The sequence below is a fragment of the Oncorhynchus clarkii genome, unplaced genomic scaffold, assembly GCF_045791955.1.
Source record: "Oncorhynchus clarkii lewisi isolate Uvic-CL-2024 unplaced genomic scaffold, UVic_Ocla_1.0 unplaced_contig_3130_pilon_pilon, whole genome shotgun sequence".
Taxonomy (NCBI): Eukaryota; Metazoa; Chordata; class Actinopteri; order Salmoniformes; family Salmonidae; genus Oncorhynchus; species Oncorhynchus clarkii.
Window position 1 is genome coordinate 437501 of NW_027261144.1, and position 16815 is coordinate 454315.

General features: G+C 38.3%; 1 protein-coding gene across 1 annotated transcript in view; it reads left to right on the top strand.

Annotated features, from left to right (window-relative positions):
• The window catches only part of LOC139405222 (germ cell-specific gene 1-like protein), a 51838-nt gene extending 47360 nt beyond the window's left edge, over positions 1-4478 (top strand). The window contains exons 4-5 of the mRNA XM_071147654.1: positions 2370-2481; positions 4121-4478. Of these exons, the coding sequence (XP_071003755.1) occupies positions 2370-2481; positions 4121-4478 (470 nt within the window). The remainder of the gene's footprint in view (positions 1-2369; positions 2482-4120) is intronic.
• The last annotated feature ends 12337 nt before the right edge of the window (positions 4479-16815 follow it).

Sequence of the window (16815 nt, forward strand, 5' to 3'; positions counted from 1 at the left end):
ATATGCGTAAAAACAACAGCTGCATGTCGGTGTTGTAATCCATTTACACAGAGCATTATATATTATATATATATCCTTTAAATGTTATTTCATGTGTGTTTATGAGTCATTACCATATATAATGTAATATATGCTCATAGAGATGACAGTGTGTGAATGAGTCATTACCATATATAATGTAATATATGCTCATAGAGATGACAATGTGTTTATGAGTCATTACCATATATAATGTAATATATGCTCATATAGATGACAATGTGTTTATGAGTCATTACCGTATATAATGTAATATATGCTCATATAGATGACAATGTGTTTATGAGTCATTACCATATATAATGTAATATATGCTCATACAGATGACAATGTGTTTATGAGTCATTACCATATCTAATGTAATATATGCTCATATAGATGACAATGTGTTTATGAGTCATTACCATATCTAATGTAATATATGCTCATATAGATGACAATGTGTTTATGAGTCATTACCATATATAATGTAATATATGCTCATATAGATGACAATGTGTTTATGAGTCATTACCATATATAATGTAATATATGCTCATACAGATGACAATGTCTTTATGAGTCATTACCATATATAATGTAATATATGCTCATACAGATGACAATGTCTTTATGAGTCATTACCATATATAATGTAATATATGCTCATACAGATGACAATGTCTTTATGAGTCATTACCATATCTAGCGTCCCACCTCGTCAACAGCCAGTGGCGCCAAATTCAAAACAACAGAAATCCCATAATTAAAATTCCTCAAACATACAAGTATTTTACACCATTTTAAAGATACACTTGTTGTAAATCCAGCCGCAATTAATCACTAACCTTTGATCTTCATCAGATGACACTCATAGGACTTCATGTTACACAATACATATATGTTTTGTTCAGTAAAGTTCATATTTAAATCCAAAAATCTGAGTTTGCATTGACGCGTTATGTTCAGTAGTTCCAAAACATCCGATGATTTTGCAGAGAGCCACATCTGTCATGCCCTGACCTGAGTATTCTTTGTTTTCTTTATATATTTTGGTTAGGTCAGGGTGTGACATGGGTGATGTATGTGTTTTTTGTACTGTCTAGGGGTTTTGTAGGTTTATGGGGTTGTTTACCATCTAGGTGTTTATGTATGTCTATGGTTGCCTAGATTGGTTCTCAATTAAAGGCAGCTGTTTATCGTTGTCTCTGATTGGGAACCATATTTAGGCAGCCATCTTCTTTGGGTATTTTGTGGGTTATTGTCTATGTTCTGTTGCTTGTTAGCACAGTGTTTCTTTAGCAGTCACGGTCATCTTGTTAGTTTGTTTGTTTTTTCCGTCTTTTCATTAAATCATGCATTCACATTGCGCTGCGCTTTGGTCTCCTCACTACGACGATCGTGACAACATCAATTTACAGAAATACTCATAATAAACATTGCTAAAAGATACAACTGTTATGCATGAAATTTGAGATCCAGTTCTCCTTGATGCAACCGCTGTGTCAAATAAAAAATAAAAAAACAAACCATGCAATAATCTGAGTACAGCGCTCAGACAACAAATCAAGCCAAACAGACATCCGCCATGTTGTGGAGTCAACAGAAGTCAGAAATAGCATTATAAATATTCACTCGTCTTTGGTGATCTTCATCAGAATGCACTCCCAGGAATCCCAGTTCCACAATAAATGTTTGTTTTGTTCGATAATGTCCATCATTTATGTCCAAATATCTCATTTTTGTTCGCGCGTTTAGCCCAGTATTCCAAATTCACTGTGTATTTGATAGGCCAAGAGTTGAAAAACTACAAACCTCAGATTTCCCACTTCCTGGTTGGATTTTTTCTCAGGTTTTTGTCTGACAAATGAGATCTGTTATACTCACAGAAATCATTCAAAGAGTTTTAGAAACTTCAAAGAGTTTTCTATCCAAATCTACTAATTATATGCATATTCTAGCTTTTATGGCTGAGTAGCAGGCAGTCTAATTTGGGCACGCTTTTCATCCAAAATTCCCAATGCTGCCCCCTTCCCTCGAGAAGTTAACAAGAATTTAAGCTTTCTGCCAATATCAGATATGTATATGTCCTGGGAAATGTTCTTGTTTCTTACAACCTCGTGTGTGTGTGCGTGCGGGTTTCTGCGGGTTTCTCTGTATCTGCGTCTCCTCAGGTCTGCTAGGTATAATCACATTAGCGCACGTTAGTTCAATCATCCCACGGGGGGGACCCACCGATCCTGTAGAGGTTTTAAACTTCTCTGTGTGTGTGTGTGTGTGTGTGTGTGTGTGTGTGTGTGTGTGTGTGTGTGTGTGTGTGTGTGTGTGTGTGTGTATCTGCTTCTCCTCAGGTCTGCTAGGCATGGTGGCCCACATGATGTACACCCAGGTTTTCCAGATCACAGTTAGTCTGGGTCCTGAAGACTGGAGACCCCACTCCTGGGACTATGGATGGTCCTTCTGGTCAGTACTCATACTGTCTGTCTGTGTGTTTGGCATGAGTAATGACTGTTCCTCTGGTCAGTACTCAAACTGTCTGTCTGTGTGTTTGGTATGAGTAATGACTGTTCCTCTGGTCAGTACTCATACTGTCTGTCTGTGTGTTTGGTATGAGTGATGACTGTCCCTCTGGTCAGTACTCATACTCTCTGTCTGTGTGTTTGGTATGAGTGATGACTGTCCCTCTGGTCAGTACTCATACTCTCTGTCTGGGTGTTTGGTATGAGTGATGACTGTCCCTCTGGTCAGTACTCATACTGTCTGTCTGTGTGTTTGGTATGAGTGATGACTGTCCCTCTGGTCAGTACTCATACTGTCTGTCTGTCTGTCTGTCTGTGTGTTTGGTATGAGTGATGACTGTCCCTCTGGTCAGTACTCATACTGTCTGTCTGTGTGCTTGGTATGAGTGATGACTGTCCCTCTGGTCAGTACTCATACTCTCTGTCTGTGTGTTTGGTATGAGTGATGACTGTCCCTCTGGTCAGTACTCATACTGTCTGTCTGTGTGTTTGGTATGAGTGATGACTGTCCCTCTGGTCAGTACTCATACTGTCTGTCTGTCTGTCTGTGTGTTTGGTATGAGTGATGACTGTCCCTCTGGTCAGTACTCATACTGTCTGTCTGTGTGTTTGGTATGAGTGATGACTGTCCCTCTGGTCAGTACTCATACTCTCTGTCTGTGTGTTTGGTATGAGTGATGACTGTCCCTCTGGTCAGTACTCATACTGTCTGTCTGTGTGTTTGGTATGAGTGATGACTGTCCCTCTGGTCAGTACTCATACTGTCTGTCTGTGTGTTTGGTATGAGTGATGACTGTCCCTCTGGTCAGTACTCATACCGAAGCCATATCGTTGTCTGAATATGATTGGTTGCTTACTGTACATTTCTCCAGTGAAACACTGGTGTCACAGTCGACAAGCAGCAGAAATGGTGTAGTATATAAACCAGTGATTCCAGAATGCACTGAACATTCTAGAGGTTCTATTCATTCCATGTCATTCTACACTGTCCATCTCGGAACACAAGCAACATCTCCATCTAGAAACCAGCCGACGACCGACCGTTGTGTCCATATCAACCCAGCCGTATTTACAAACACCGACACATATGGCTGTTTTCTCTAGGAGCTTCATCCCAAATGGAACCCTATTCCCTATATAGTGCACTACTTTTGGCCAGAGCTCTATGGCACCCTATTCCCTACATAGTGCACTACTTTTGGCCAGAGCTCTATGGCACCCTATTCCCTACATAGTGCACTACTTTTGGCCAGACTCCGCCTTATGCGCATAGGGTGCCATTTGGGTGTACCTTAGATTGTCCTTGACTTTCTATCTTCCACGTCTATGGCCGGAGCTAGAGAAGACAGCTGTTGTCTGGGACACGCACACGCAGATACACGCACGCTCATAAACACACACTCAAGAGGAAGAAGAGGTATTTCCATTGGCTGAATCAGTCTCTCTCTCTCTCCCTCTCTCTCCCTCTCTCTCTCTCTCTCTCCCTCCCTCCCTCCCTCCCTCTCTCCCTCTCTCCCTCTCTCTCTGTCTCTCTCCCTCCCTCCCTCCCTCTCTCTCCCTCCCTCCCTCCCCCTCCCTCTCAGCCTGGCATGGGGCTCCTTCACCTGCTGCATGGCAGCTTCCGTCACCACCCTCAACTCCTACACCAAGACGGTCATCGAGTTCCGGCACAAACGCAAACTGTTCGAGCAGGGTCTCAGGGAGGAGCAGAACTACCTCGACCAGGAGGCCTTCCATTACTTCAGGGACCACTCCCTCCAGTCCATATCCAGCTCCATGGAGGTCTACCCTGGGCACGGGGGAGGAAGGCTGCCTGGGGGGCCTGGAGGCCTGGCGGGGTCCGGGCTGGTTGGAGTACCAGGGAGAGGGAAGATGAGGGGGTCCTCAGGTTCCATCGACCTGGGAGAGAACTCTGAGTCCCTGGGGGAGGAACAGTGCTGAGAGAGCGGGGGGGGGGGAAGAGGGTTGGGAAGTGGAGGGTCGCGAAATTCTAGTAACTTTCCAAAAATTCCAAGGTTTTCCGGAAATCCTGGTTGTAAAAAACGGGGACTCAGTTGGGAATAAAAAGCATAAAATTGGGAATCCTACAACCAGGAGGAAAAACCTGTGGATTTACAACCCTAGTGTTGAGAAGTTGATGAAGACGATGCCGATCTCGGATCAGTTTTGTATTTTGGGCACCAATGGTTCAGGTTAGGAGAGGTGTATATAGTGTCATGCTTTGGTCTGAACAAGTAGTGCACTATACTGTATACAGTGCCTTGCAAAAGTATTCATCCCACTTGGCGTTTTTTCCTATTTTGTTACATTACAACCTGTAATTTAAATGGATTTTTATTTGGGTTTCATGTAATGGACTAACACAAAATAGTCCACATTGGTGATGTCACGTTCTGACCTTTATTTCCTTTGTTTTGTCTTTATTTAGTATGGTCAGGGCGTGTTTGTTTTTCTATGTTGGTTTTGTGTTCGGCCTGGTATGGTTCTCAATCAGAGGCAGGTGTCGTTAGTTGTCTCTGATTGAGAATCATACTTAGGTAGCCTGGGTTTCACTTTTGAGTGGTGGGTGTTTGTTTTCCGTGTGAGTGTTTGTCGCCACACGGTACTGTTTCGGTTGAGTTGTGGGTGTTTGTTTCCGTGTCAGTGTTTGTCGCCACACGGTACTGTTCCGGTTCATGTTCGCGTTTATTGTTTTGTTTTTCATAGTGTTCAGTTCATATCTTATAATAAACGTTATGGACACCTACCACGCTGCGCATTGGTCCTCCGATCCTTCTTCTCGCTTCTCCTCCTCAGATGAGGAATGTCGTTACAGGTGAAGTGAAATTTAAATAATTACTTTTTTCAAAACATCCAAAAAAATAAGAAACGGGAAAGTGCGTGTGTTCACATGAAGCCCCTAAATAAGATCTGGTGCAACCAATTACCTTCAGAAGTCACATAATTAGTTAAATAAAGTCCACCTGTGTGCAATCTCAGTCACATAATCTCAGTGTATATATACACCTGTTCTGAAAGGCCCCAGAGTCTGCAACACCATTAAGAAAGGGGCACCACCAAGCAAGCAGCACCATGAAGACCAAGGAGCTCTCCAAACAGGTCAGGGACAAAGTTGTGGAGAAATACAGATCAGGGTTGGGTTATAAAAAAACATCTGAAACTTTGAACATCCCAGGGAGCCCAAATAAATCCATTATTAAAAAATGGAAAGAATATGGCACCACAACCAACCTGCCAAGAGAGGGCCGCCCACCAAACTCATGAACCAGGCCAGGAGGACATTAATCAGAGAGGAAACAAAGAGACCAAAGATAACCCTGAAGGAGCTGCAAAGCTCCACAGCAGAGATTTGAAAATCTGTCCATAGGACCACTTTAAGCAGTACACTCCACAGAGCTGGGCTTTATGGAAGAGTGGCCAGAAAAAAGCCATTGCTGAAATAAAAAAATAAGCAACCATGTTTGGTGTTCGCCAAAAGGCATGTGGGAGACTCCCCAAACATATGGAAGACGGTACTCTGGTCAGATGAGATGAAAATTGAGCATTTTGGCCATAAAGTAAACCACTATGTCTGGCGCAAACACAACACCTCTCATCACCCCGAGAACCCCATCCCCACAGTGACGCATGGTGGTGGCAGCATCATGCTGTGGGATTGTTTTTCATCGGGCAGAGCTTGGGAAACTGGTCAAAATTTAAGAAATGATGGATGGTGCTAAATACAGGGACATTCTTGAGGGAAACCTGTTTCAGTGTTCCAGAGATTTGAGACCGGGACGGAGGTTCACCTTCCAGCAGGACTATGACCCTAATCATACTGCTAAAGCAACACTCGAGTGGTTTATGTGGAAACATGTAAATGTTTTGGAATGGTCTAGTCAAAGCCCAGACCTCAATCCAATTGAGAATATGTGGTATGACTTAAAGATTGCTGTACAACAGCGGAACCCATCCAACTTGAAGGAGCTGTAGCAGTTTTGCCTTGAAGAATGGGCACAAATCCCAGCGGCTAGATGTGCCAAGCTTATAGAGACATACCCCAAGAGACTTGCAGCTATAATTGCTGAGAAAGGTGGCTCTACAAAGTATTGATTTTTTTTTGGGGGGGGGGGGGGGGGGGGAGAGACAGAGAGGGGGGGGGGGGGGGTGAATATTTATGCACGCTGAGGTTTTCAGTTTTTTTGTCTTATTTCTTGTTTGTTTCATAATTTGCATCTTTAAAATGGTAGGCATGTTGTGTAAATCAAATGATACAACCCCCCAAAAATCTATTTTATTTCCAGGTTGTAAGGCAACAAATAGGAAAAATGCCAAGGGGGGTGAATACTTTCGCAAGCCATTGTATATGTGGAATAGGGTGTCATGTGACAGTGATGAGGTAGATGTAGAGTTTTGTAGACCGGGTCATGAGATAGATCGATTTATGTAGACAGGGTGATGAGGTAGATCGATTTATGTAGACAGGGTGATGAGGTAGATCGATTTATGTAGACAGGGTGATGAGGTAGATAGATTTTTGTAGACAGGGTGATGAGCTAGATCGATTTATGTAGACAGGGTGGCAGGGGGAACAGTGGTTTAAGTCTCAAATGACAGCCTATTCCTAATGTAGTTCAGGTTCTGGTCAAAAGTAGCGCCCTTCAAAAGTAGTGCCCTACATTAGAGATTCAATCCAATGTTGACGTGGAAGGAAGGAGCCATGTGGCGATGGAGAGAGTGCTAAAGAGGAAACCAGACAGCTCCTCCTCTTCCTGTTCATCACAGAGGATACGTTCCACATGGCAACATATCCCCTATGTAGTGTACTCATTTCAACCAGAGCTCTATGTGCCGTAGTGCACTATAAAGGGAATAGGATGCGATTTGGGACGTAGCCCAATCCTCACCAGAAGCACTGTAAAGACTTCAAAAAAAGGCCTCATTGCGTTTTAGGACCCTTGAAGAAGTATATTTATGGAAGGACTGAGGTAAAAAAAAATAATTAATGAAGAGTCCTCAGAAACCTGACCAGATCATCAGAACCTTATTGACATTCCAGCCACACAACAAAATATATATTCAAAGGTTTAGTAAAAAAAATATATAAAAAAATATTATATTTGACCTTGTGAACTGTGATAGAAAGGGTTTGATTTTTGGGGGAGGGAAGGTATTTTATTTATTTAACATTTATTTAACTAGGCAAGTCAGTTAAGAACAAATTCTTATTTTCAATGACGGCCTAGGAACAGTGGGTTAACTGCCTTGTTCAGGGGCAGAACGACAGTTTTGTACCTTATCAGCTCGAGGATTCAATCTTGCAACTTTTCCGGTTACTAGTCCAACGCTTTAACCACTAGGCTACCTACCTTGTCTATAGATATAGGAGATTAAACTATATATTGATGAAAGTATATATTAAATACTATTACTAAACATATGAAATATATATTTCCGTATAAGAGTTGTGATATTTCCAGTCTGTTTGGTGCAGGGATGTTATAGCTCTGTATTCATTAAGTTATTATGGATATTATTGAAACATACCCTTACATTGTGATGTTGACTGTACAACAAAAAGGATATTTAATCATTAAAAGGCACTAGGAGGTGTGGTATATGGCCAATATACCACGGCTACGGGCTGTTCATACAACCCAGGATACAACCCTTGGCCACATACCACAAACCCCCGAGGTGCCTTATTGTTATCATTAAACTGGTCACCAACGTAATTAGAGCAGTTAAAATACATGTTTTGTCATACTGTCTGATATACCACGGCTGTCAGCCAATCAGCATTCAGTGCTCAAACCACCCAGTTTATCATTGGAGATATAAGATGTAATATATTTATAATACATAGTGAAGGTTCATTGTTTTGATAAGAACACTTTAACACTGCCTCATGACCATAATATATGTGTACCGTTACAATACAATACAATACATTATAGTACAATACAATACTACACATTATAGTACAATACAATACTACACATTATAGTACAATACAATACTACGCATTATAGTACAATACAATACTACACATTATAGTACAATACAATACTACACATTATAGTACAATACAATACTACACATTATAGTACAATACAATACTACACATTATAGTACACTACAATACTACACATTATAGTACAATACTACACATTATAGTACAATACAATACTACACATTATAGTACAATACAATACTACGCAGTATAGTACAATACAATACTACGCATTATAGTACAATACAATACTACACATTATAGTACAATACAATACTACACATTATAGTACAATACAATACAGTATAATACAGTAAGGTTCATTGTTTTGATAAGAACACTTTAATACTGTCTCATGACCATTATATATGTGTACCAATACAATACAATACTACACATTATAATACAATACAATTCAGTATAATACAGTAAGGTTCATTGTTTTGATGTTTGATTGTCTGAACACTTTAACACTGTCTCATGACCATAATATATGTGTTACAATACTACACATTACTGTACAATTCAATACAGTACAATACAATACAGTTATATGCAATACATTACAATACAATACACTACAATACAGTACTATATAATTATACAGTACAATACAGTACTATACAATATTATACAGTACAATACAATACAGTACAATTCAATACAGTACAATACAATACAGTTATATGCAATACAGTACTATACAATATTATACAGTACAATACGCTACAATACAGCACTATACAATATTATACACTACAAGAAACTACTATACAGTACTATACAATATCATACACTACAATACACTACAATACAGTACTATACAATATTATACACTACAATAAACTACTATACAGTACTATACAATATCATACACTACAATACACTACAATACAGTACTATACAATATTATACAGGACACTACAATACAATACAGTACTATACAATACAGTTATATGCAATACAGTACTATACAATATTATACAGTACAATACGCTACAACACAGCACTATACAATATTATACACTACAATAAACTACTATACAGTACTATACAATATCATACACTACAATACACTACAATACAGTACTATACAATATTATACAGGACACTACAATACAATACAGTACTATACAATACTATACAATACAGTACAATACAATACATTACTTTACTATACAGTACAATACAATACAGTACAATACAAAACAGAATGATACAATACAGTACTTAACCATACAGTACTATACTATACAATACAGTACAATACAGTATAACACAGTACAATACAGTACAATACAGTACAGTACAATACAACACAGTACATTGAATACAATACAATACTTGACAATACAGTACAATACAATACACGGTACATTATTAGACAATATAATGTATGTACAATACAACTGAACTGCTCTAGCACAGTGCCAATATGTATGCTTATTAAATACTAATGTTTTGCTGTTGAGGACTTGAAGAGTACGTGTTTAATATGTTCTGTGTCCCACTTGAATATGTCTTCATATGCTGCTTGTCGAATTTCCTGTTCATACCTTCATTTATTATATTGATATGTATATTCATAAAGAAATATCCTGGTGAAAACAGTAATAAAGCTCTCCTTTACTTTCGTTTCGACGAATCATCAACGAATCATCAACGAATCATCAACGAATCATAAACGAATCATCAACGAATCATCAACGAATCATCAACGAATCATCAACTAATCATCAACGAATCATCAACGAATCATCAACTAATCATCAACGAATCATAAACGAATCATAAACTAATCATCAACTAATCATCAACGAATCATAAACGAATCATAAACTAATCATCAACGAATCATCAATGAATCATCAACTAATCATCAACGAATCATCAACTAATCATCAACGAATCATCAACTAATCATCAACTAATCATCAACGAATCATAAACGAATCATAAACTAATCATCAACGAATCATCAATGAATCATCAACTAATCATCAACGAATCATCAACGAATCATAAACGAATCATAAACGAATCATAAACGAATCATCAACTAATCATCAACGAATCATCAAGCCCTTGACTAGGTGAACCAGGTGAGCCAGTAGAACACGTGGTCCTCTTCTCTCCAGTAGAACACATGGTCCTCTTCTCTCCAGTAGAACACGTGGTCCTCTTCTCTCCAGTAGAACACGTGGTCCTCTTCTCTCCAGTAGAACACGTGGTCCTCTTCTCTCCAGTAGAACACGTGGTCCTCTCCTCTCCAGTAGAACACGTGGTCCTCTTTTCTCCAGTAGAACACGTTGTCCTCTTCTCTACTGTAAAACACGTGGATAGCTGTGCAGCGACGATCCCCATCCAACCTGACAGAGCTTGCGAGGATCTGCAGAAAAGAATGGGAGAAACTCCCCAAATACAGCTGTTCCAAGCTTGTAGCGTCATACCCAAGAAGACTCGAGGCTGTAATCACTGCCAAAGGTGCTTCAACAAAGTACTGAGTAAAGGGTCTGAATACTTATGTAAATGTCATATTTCAGTTTCTTTTTATTTTAACAAATTTGCAAAAATTTCTAAAAACCTGTTTTTGCTTCGTCATTATTGGTTATTTTGTGTAGATTGATGAGGGAAGAAAGAAAGAAAAGGAATCCGTTTTAGAATAGGTCTGTAACGTAACAAAATGTGGAAAAAGTCAAGAGGTCTGAATACTTTCACAATGTACATGTATATCTGTTTTTAAAAATGTTGGTAAATTAGCTTTTATTGTTGAAAGAAATTATGAAAGAGATTGGTATGGGTTTTTTAATACTATCTAATCATGTAAAGTAGCTGTTCAATGACAGATGTTTTTGTTTAAAATCATTCACTTGATATTTTCATTTCAGAGAGACAAATAATATATATTGTTTGTTGCAAAATGCCATTTATCTGCCTCACTCTCAGAGAAATCAGTAGTACTGCTGGGTTTTACACAGTAATAATATATATCTGCCTCACTCTCAGAGAAATCAGTAGTACTGCTAGGTTTTACACAGTAATAATATATATCTGCCTCACTCTCAGAGAAATCAGTAGTACTGCTAGGTTTTACACAGTAATAATATATATCTGCCTCACTCTCAGAGAAATCAGTAGTACTGCTAGGTTTTATACCATACATACAGTACTATACTATACAATACAATACAATACTATACAATACAGTACAATACAGTATAACACAGTACAATACAGTACAATACAGTACAGTACAATACAACACAGTACATTGAATACAATACAATACTTGACAATACAGTACAATACAATACACGGTACATTATTAGACAATATAATGTATGTACAATACAACTGAACTGCTCTAGCACAGTGCCAATATGTATGCTTATTAAATACTAATGTTTTGCTGTTGAGGACTTGAAGAGTACGTGTTTAATATGTTCTGTGTCCCACTTGAATATGTCTTCATATGCTGCTTGTCGAATTTCCTGTTCATACCTTCATTTATTATATTGATATGTATATTCATAAAGAAATATCCTGGTGAAAACAGTAATAAAGCTCTCCTTTACTTTCCTTTCGACGAATCATCAACGAATCATCAACGAATCATCAACGAATCATAAACGAATCATCAACGAATCATCAACGAATCATCAACGAATCATCAACGAATCATCAACTAATCATCAACGAATCATCAACGAATCATCAACTAATCATCAACGAATCATAAACGAATCATAAACTAATCATCAACTAATCATCAACGAATCATAAACGAATCATAAACTAATCATCAACGAATCATCAATGAATCATCAACTAATCATCAACGAATCATCAACTAATCATCAACGAATCATCAACTAATCATCAACTAATCATCAACGAATCATAAACGAATCATAAACTAATCATCAACGAATCATCAATGAATCATCAACTAATCATCAACGAATCATCAACGAATCATAAACGAATCATAAACGAATCATAAACGAATCATCAACTAATCATCAACGAATCATCAAGCCCTTGACTAGGTGAACCAGGTGAGCTAGTTCAGAGCTACTTACGACATGCTGTAAGGTCTGGGGGTCTCCGAGGAGAGGTTTGAGCACCACTACAGTACAGCACAGTCTTCTCTGCCTATAAATGTGGCGGTTCCGTAACGACAGTCGCTAGGAGACGGGAAGCAAGTAACAGGGTGAGGATTAAATAATAAATAGACATGAAACTAAACAAGAACAGCGTCTGGACAAGAGATGCATAACAACATCAATGCAGACACGGGAACCTTCTCATTACAGGGCTTTTACTATTTTGATTTTTAGGTTCTTGCATCCTTCCATGTGTTATTTCATAGTGTTGATGTCTTCACTATTATTCTACAATGTAGAAAATAGTGAAAATAAAGAAAAACTCTTGAATGAGTAGGTGTGTCCTCTTCTCTCTTCTCTACAGTAGAACACGTGGTCCTCTCCTCTCCAGTAGAACATGTGGTCTTCTTCTCTCTTCTCTCCAGTAGAACACGTGGTCCTCTTCTCCCCAGTAGAACACGTGGTCCTCTTCTTTCCATGGTCCTCTTCTCTCCAGTAGAACACGTGGTCCTCTTCTCTCCAGTAGAACACGTGGTCCTCTTCTCTCCAGTAGAACACGTGGTCCTCTTCTCTCCAGTAGAACACGTGGTCCTCTTCTCTCCAGTAGAACACGTGGTCCTCTTCTTCTCCAGTAGAACACGTGGTCCTCTTCTCTCCAGTAGAACACGTGGTCCTCTTCTCTCCAGTAGAACACGTGGTCCTCTTCTCTCCAGTAGAACACATGGTCCTCTTCTCTCCAGTAGAACACGTGGTCCTCTTCTCTCCAGTAGAACACGTGGTCCTCTTCTCTCCAGTAGAACACGTGGTCCTCTCCTCTCCAGTAGAACACGTGGTCCTCTTTTCTCCAGTAGAACACGTTGTCCTCTTCTCTACTGTAAAACACGTGGATAGCTGTGCAGCGACGATCCCCATCCAACCTGACAGAGCTTGCGAGGATCTGCAGAAAAGAATGGGAGAAACTCCCCAAATACAGCTGTTCCAAGCTTGTAGCGTCATACCCAAGAAGACTCGAGGCTGTAATCACTGCCAAAGGTGCTTCAACAAAGTACTGAGTAAAGGGTCTGAATACTTATGTAAATGTCATATTTCAGTTTCTTTTTATTTTAACAAATTTGCAAAAATTTCTAAAAACCTGTTTTTGCTTCGTCATTATTGGTTATTTTGTGTAGATTGATGAGGGAAGAAAGAAAGAAAAGGAATCCGTTTTAGAATAGGGCTGTAACGTAACAAAATGTGGAAAAAGTCAAGAGGTCTGAATACTTTCACAATGTACATGTATATCTGTTTTTAAAAATGTTGGTAAATTAGCTTTTATTGTTGAAAGAAATTATGAAAGAGATTGGTATGGGTTTTTTAATACTATCTAATCATGTAAAGTAGCTGTTCAATGACAGATGTTTTTGTTTAAAATCATTCACTTGATATTTTCATTTCAGAGAGACAAATAATATATATTGTTTGTTGCAAAATGCCATTTATCTGCCTCACTCTCAGAGAAATCAGTAGTACTGCTGGGTTTTACACAGTAATAATATATATCTGCCTCACTCTCAGAGAAATCAGTAGTACTGCTAGGTTTTACACAGTAATAATATATATCTGCCTCACTCTCAGAGAAATCAGTAGTACTGCTAGGTTTTACACAGTAATAATATATATCTGCCTCACTCTCAGAGAAATCAGTAGTACTGCTAGGTTTTATACAGTAATAATATATATCTGTCTCACTCTCAGAGAAATCAGTAGTACTGCTAGGTTTTACACAGTAATAATATATATCTGTCTCACTCTCAGAGAAATCAGTAGTACTGCTGGTTTTTACAGTCAAAATTAGCAAATAATTACATTTTTACTAAAGAAATGTACAAATGATACGTTTGTGACATCAATATTTAATTTTAAAAAATCATTCAATCAGTAATGTGAGATCTGTATGTAAAACATTTACATGTTAGTTATTTAGCAGAAGCTATATATATATATATATATATATATATATATATATATATATATATATATATATATATATACTGTATATTCATACACATCTGAAATCTATGAATAAAAAATTGGAGAACAGTAATATTTTACACACAGAAGCAATAGTTTCTGATGAAAAAACACAAACGTGAAACATTTGTGGATATATCGTTTTGTCAATTAACTCTTTCATTTATAACTCAAGACATGTTGTCATATCAACCTGCCACCACTAGAGGGACTCAAACATCAATACATGTTGTAATAACAGCCTGGCACCACTAGAGGGACTCAAACATCAAGACATGTTGTAATACCAGCCTGCCACCCCTACAGGAACTCAAACATCAATTAAATGATCATGGAGAGCTCCTCTGTCCTCTCTCTCCTCTTCACAGATCTTACAGGACTGGGTATGTAACTGGGAAAGTAACACCCACTGGGGAGCCAGGCCCAGGAAATCAGAATAACTTTTTCCCCACAAAAGGGCTTTATTACAGACAGAAATACTCCTCCGTTTCATCTGCTGTCCGGGCGTCTGGTCTCAGACGATCCCTCAGGATCGAAGAAGGAGAAGAATAAGGAGAAGAAGACGGATGTGGAGGTCCTGGGCTGACGTGGTTACACATGGTCTACGGCTGGGAAGCCAGTTGGATGTACTGCCAAATTCTCTAAAACGACAACGGAGGCGGCTTATGGTAGAGAAATTAACATTCAATTCTCTGGCAACAGCTCTGGTGAACATTCCTGCAGTCAGCATGCCAATTGAATGCTCCCTCAAAACTTGAGACATCTGTGGCATTGTGTTGTGCGACAAAACTGCACATTTTAGAGTGGCTTTTTACTGTCCAAGGTGTACCTGTGTAATGATCATGCTGTTTAATCAGCTTCTTGATATGTTGTCAGGTGTATGAATTATCTTGGCAAAGGAGAAATGCTCACTAACAACGATGTAAACAAATTTGTACACAACATTTTAGAGAAATAAGCTTTTTGTGAGTGTGGAACATTTCTGGGATCTTATATTTCAGCTCATGAAACACTTTACATGTTGCATTTAAATTTTTGTTCAGTATAGATAAAGTAACATGGTAGAAACTAGATAAAGTAACATGGTAGAAACTAGATAAAGTAACATGGTAGAAACTAGATAAGGTAAGATAGCAGAAACTAGATAATGTAACATGGTAGAAACTAGATAAGGTAAGATAGCAGAAACTAGATAATGTAACATGGTAGAAACTAGATAAGGTAAGATAGCAGAAACTAGATAATGTAACATGGCAGAAACTAGATAATGCAAGATAGCAGAAACTAGATAATGTAACATGGTAGAAACTAGATAATGTAACATAGTAGAAACTAGATAATGTAACATAGCAGAAACTAGATAATGTCAGATAGTACGAACTAGGTAAATTAACATGGTAGAAACTAGATAAATTAACATGGTAGAAACTAGATAAGGTAAGATAGCAGAAACTAGATAATTGAACATAGTAGAATCTAGATAAAGTAACATGGTAGAAACTAGATAAGGTAAGATAGTACGAACTAGGTAAATTAACATGGTAGAATCTAGATAAATTAACATGGTAGAATCTAGGTAAATTAACATGGTAGAATCTAGGTAAATTAACATGGTAGAATCTAGGTAAATTAACATGGTAGAATCTAGGTAAATTAACATGGTAGAATCTAGGTAAATTAACATGGTAGAATCTAGGTAAATTAACATGGTAGAAACTAGATAAATTACCAAGAAGGAAAGTGATGGAGTGCTGCATCAGGTGACCTGGCTTCCACAATCCCCTCAACCTCAACCCAATTGAGATGGTTTGGGATGATTCAGACCGCAGAGTGAAGGAAAAGCAGCCAACAAGTGCTCAGCATACGTTGGAACTCCTTCAAGACTGTTGGAAAAGCATTCCAGGTGAAGCTGGTTGAGAGAATGCCAACAGTGTGCAAAGCTGTCATTAAGGCTAAGGGTGGCTATTTGAAGAATCTCAAATGTAAAATATATTTTGATTTGTTTGACACTTTTATGGTTACTACGTGATTCCATATGTGTTATTTAATAGTTTTGATGTCTTCATTATTATTCTACAATGTAGAAAATAGTACAAATAAAGAAAAACCCTTGAATGAGAAGGTGTTCTAAAACTTTAGACCGGTAGTGTAGATCGGCGATTATTGACCA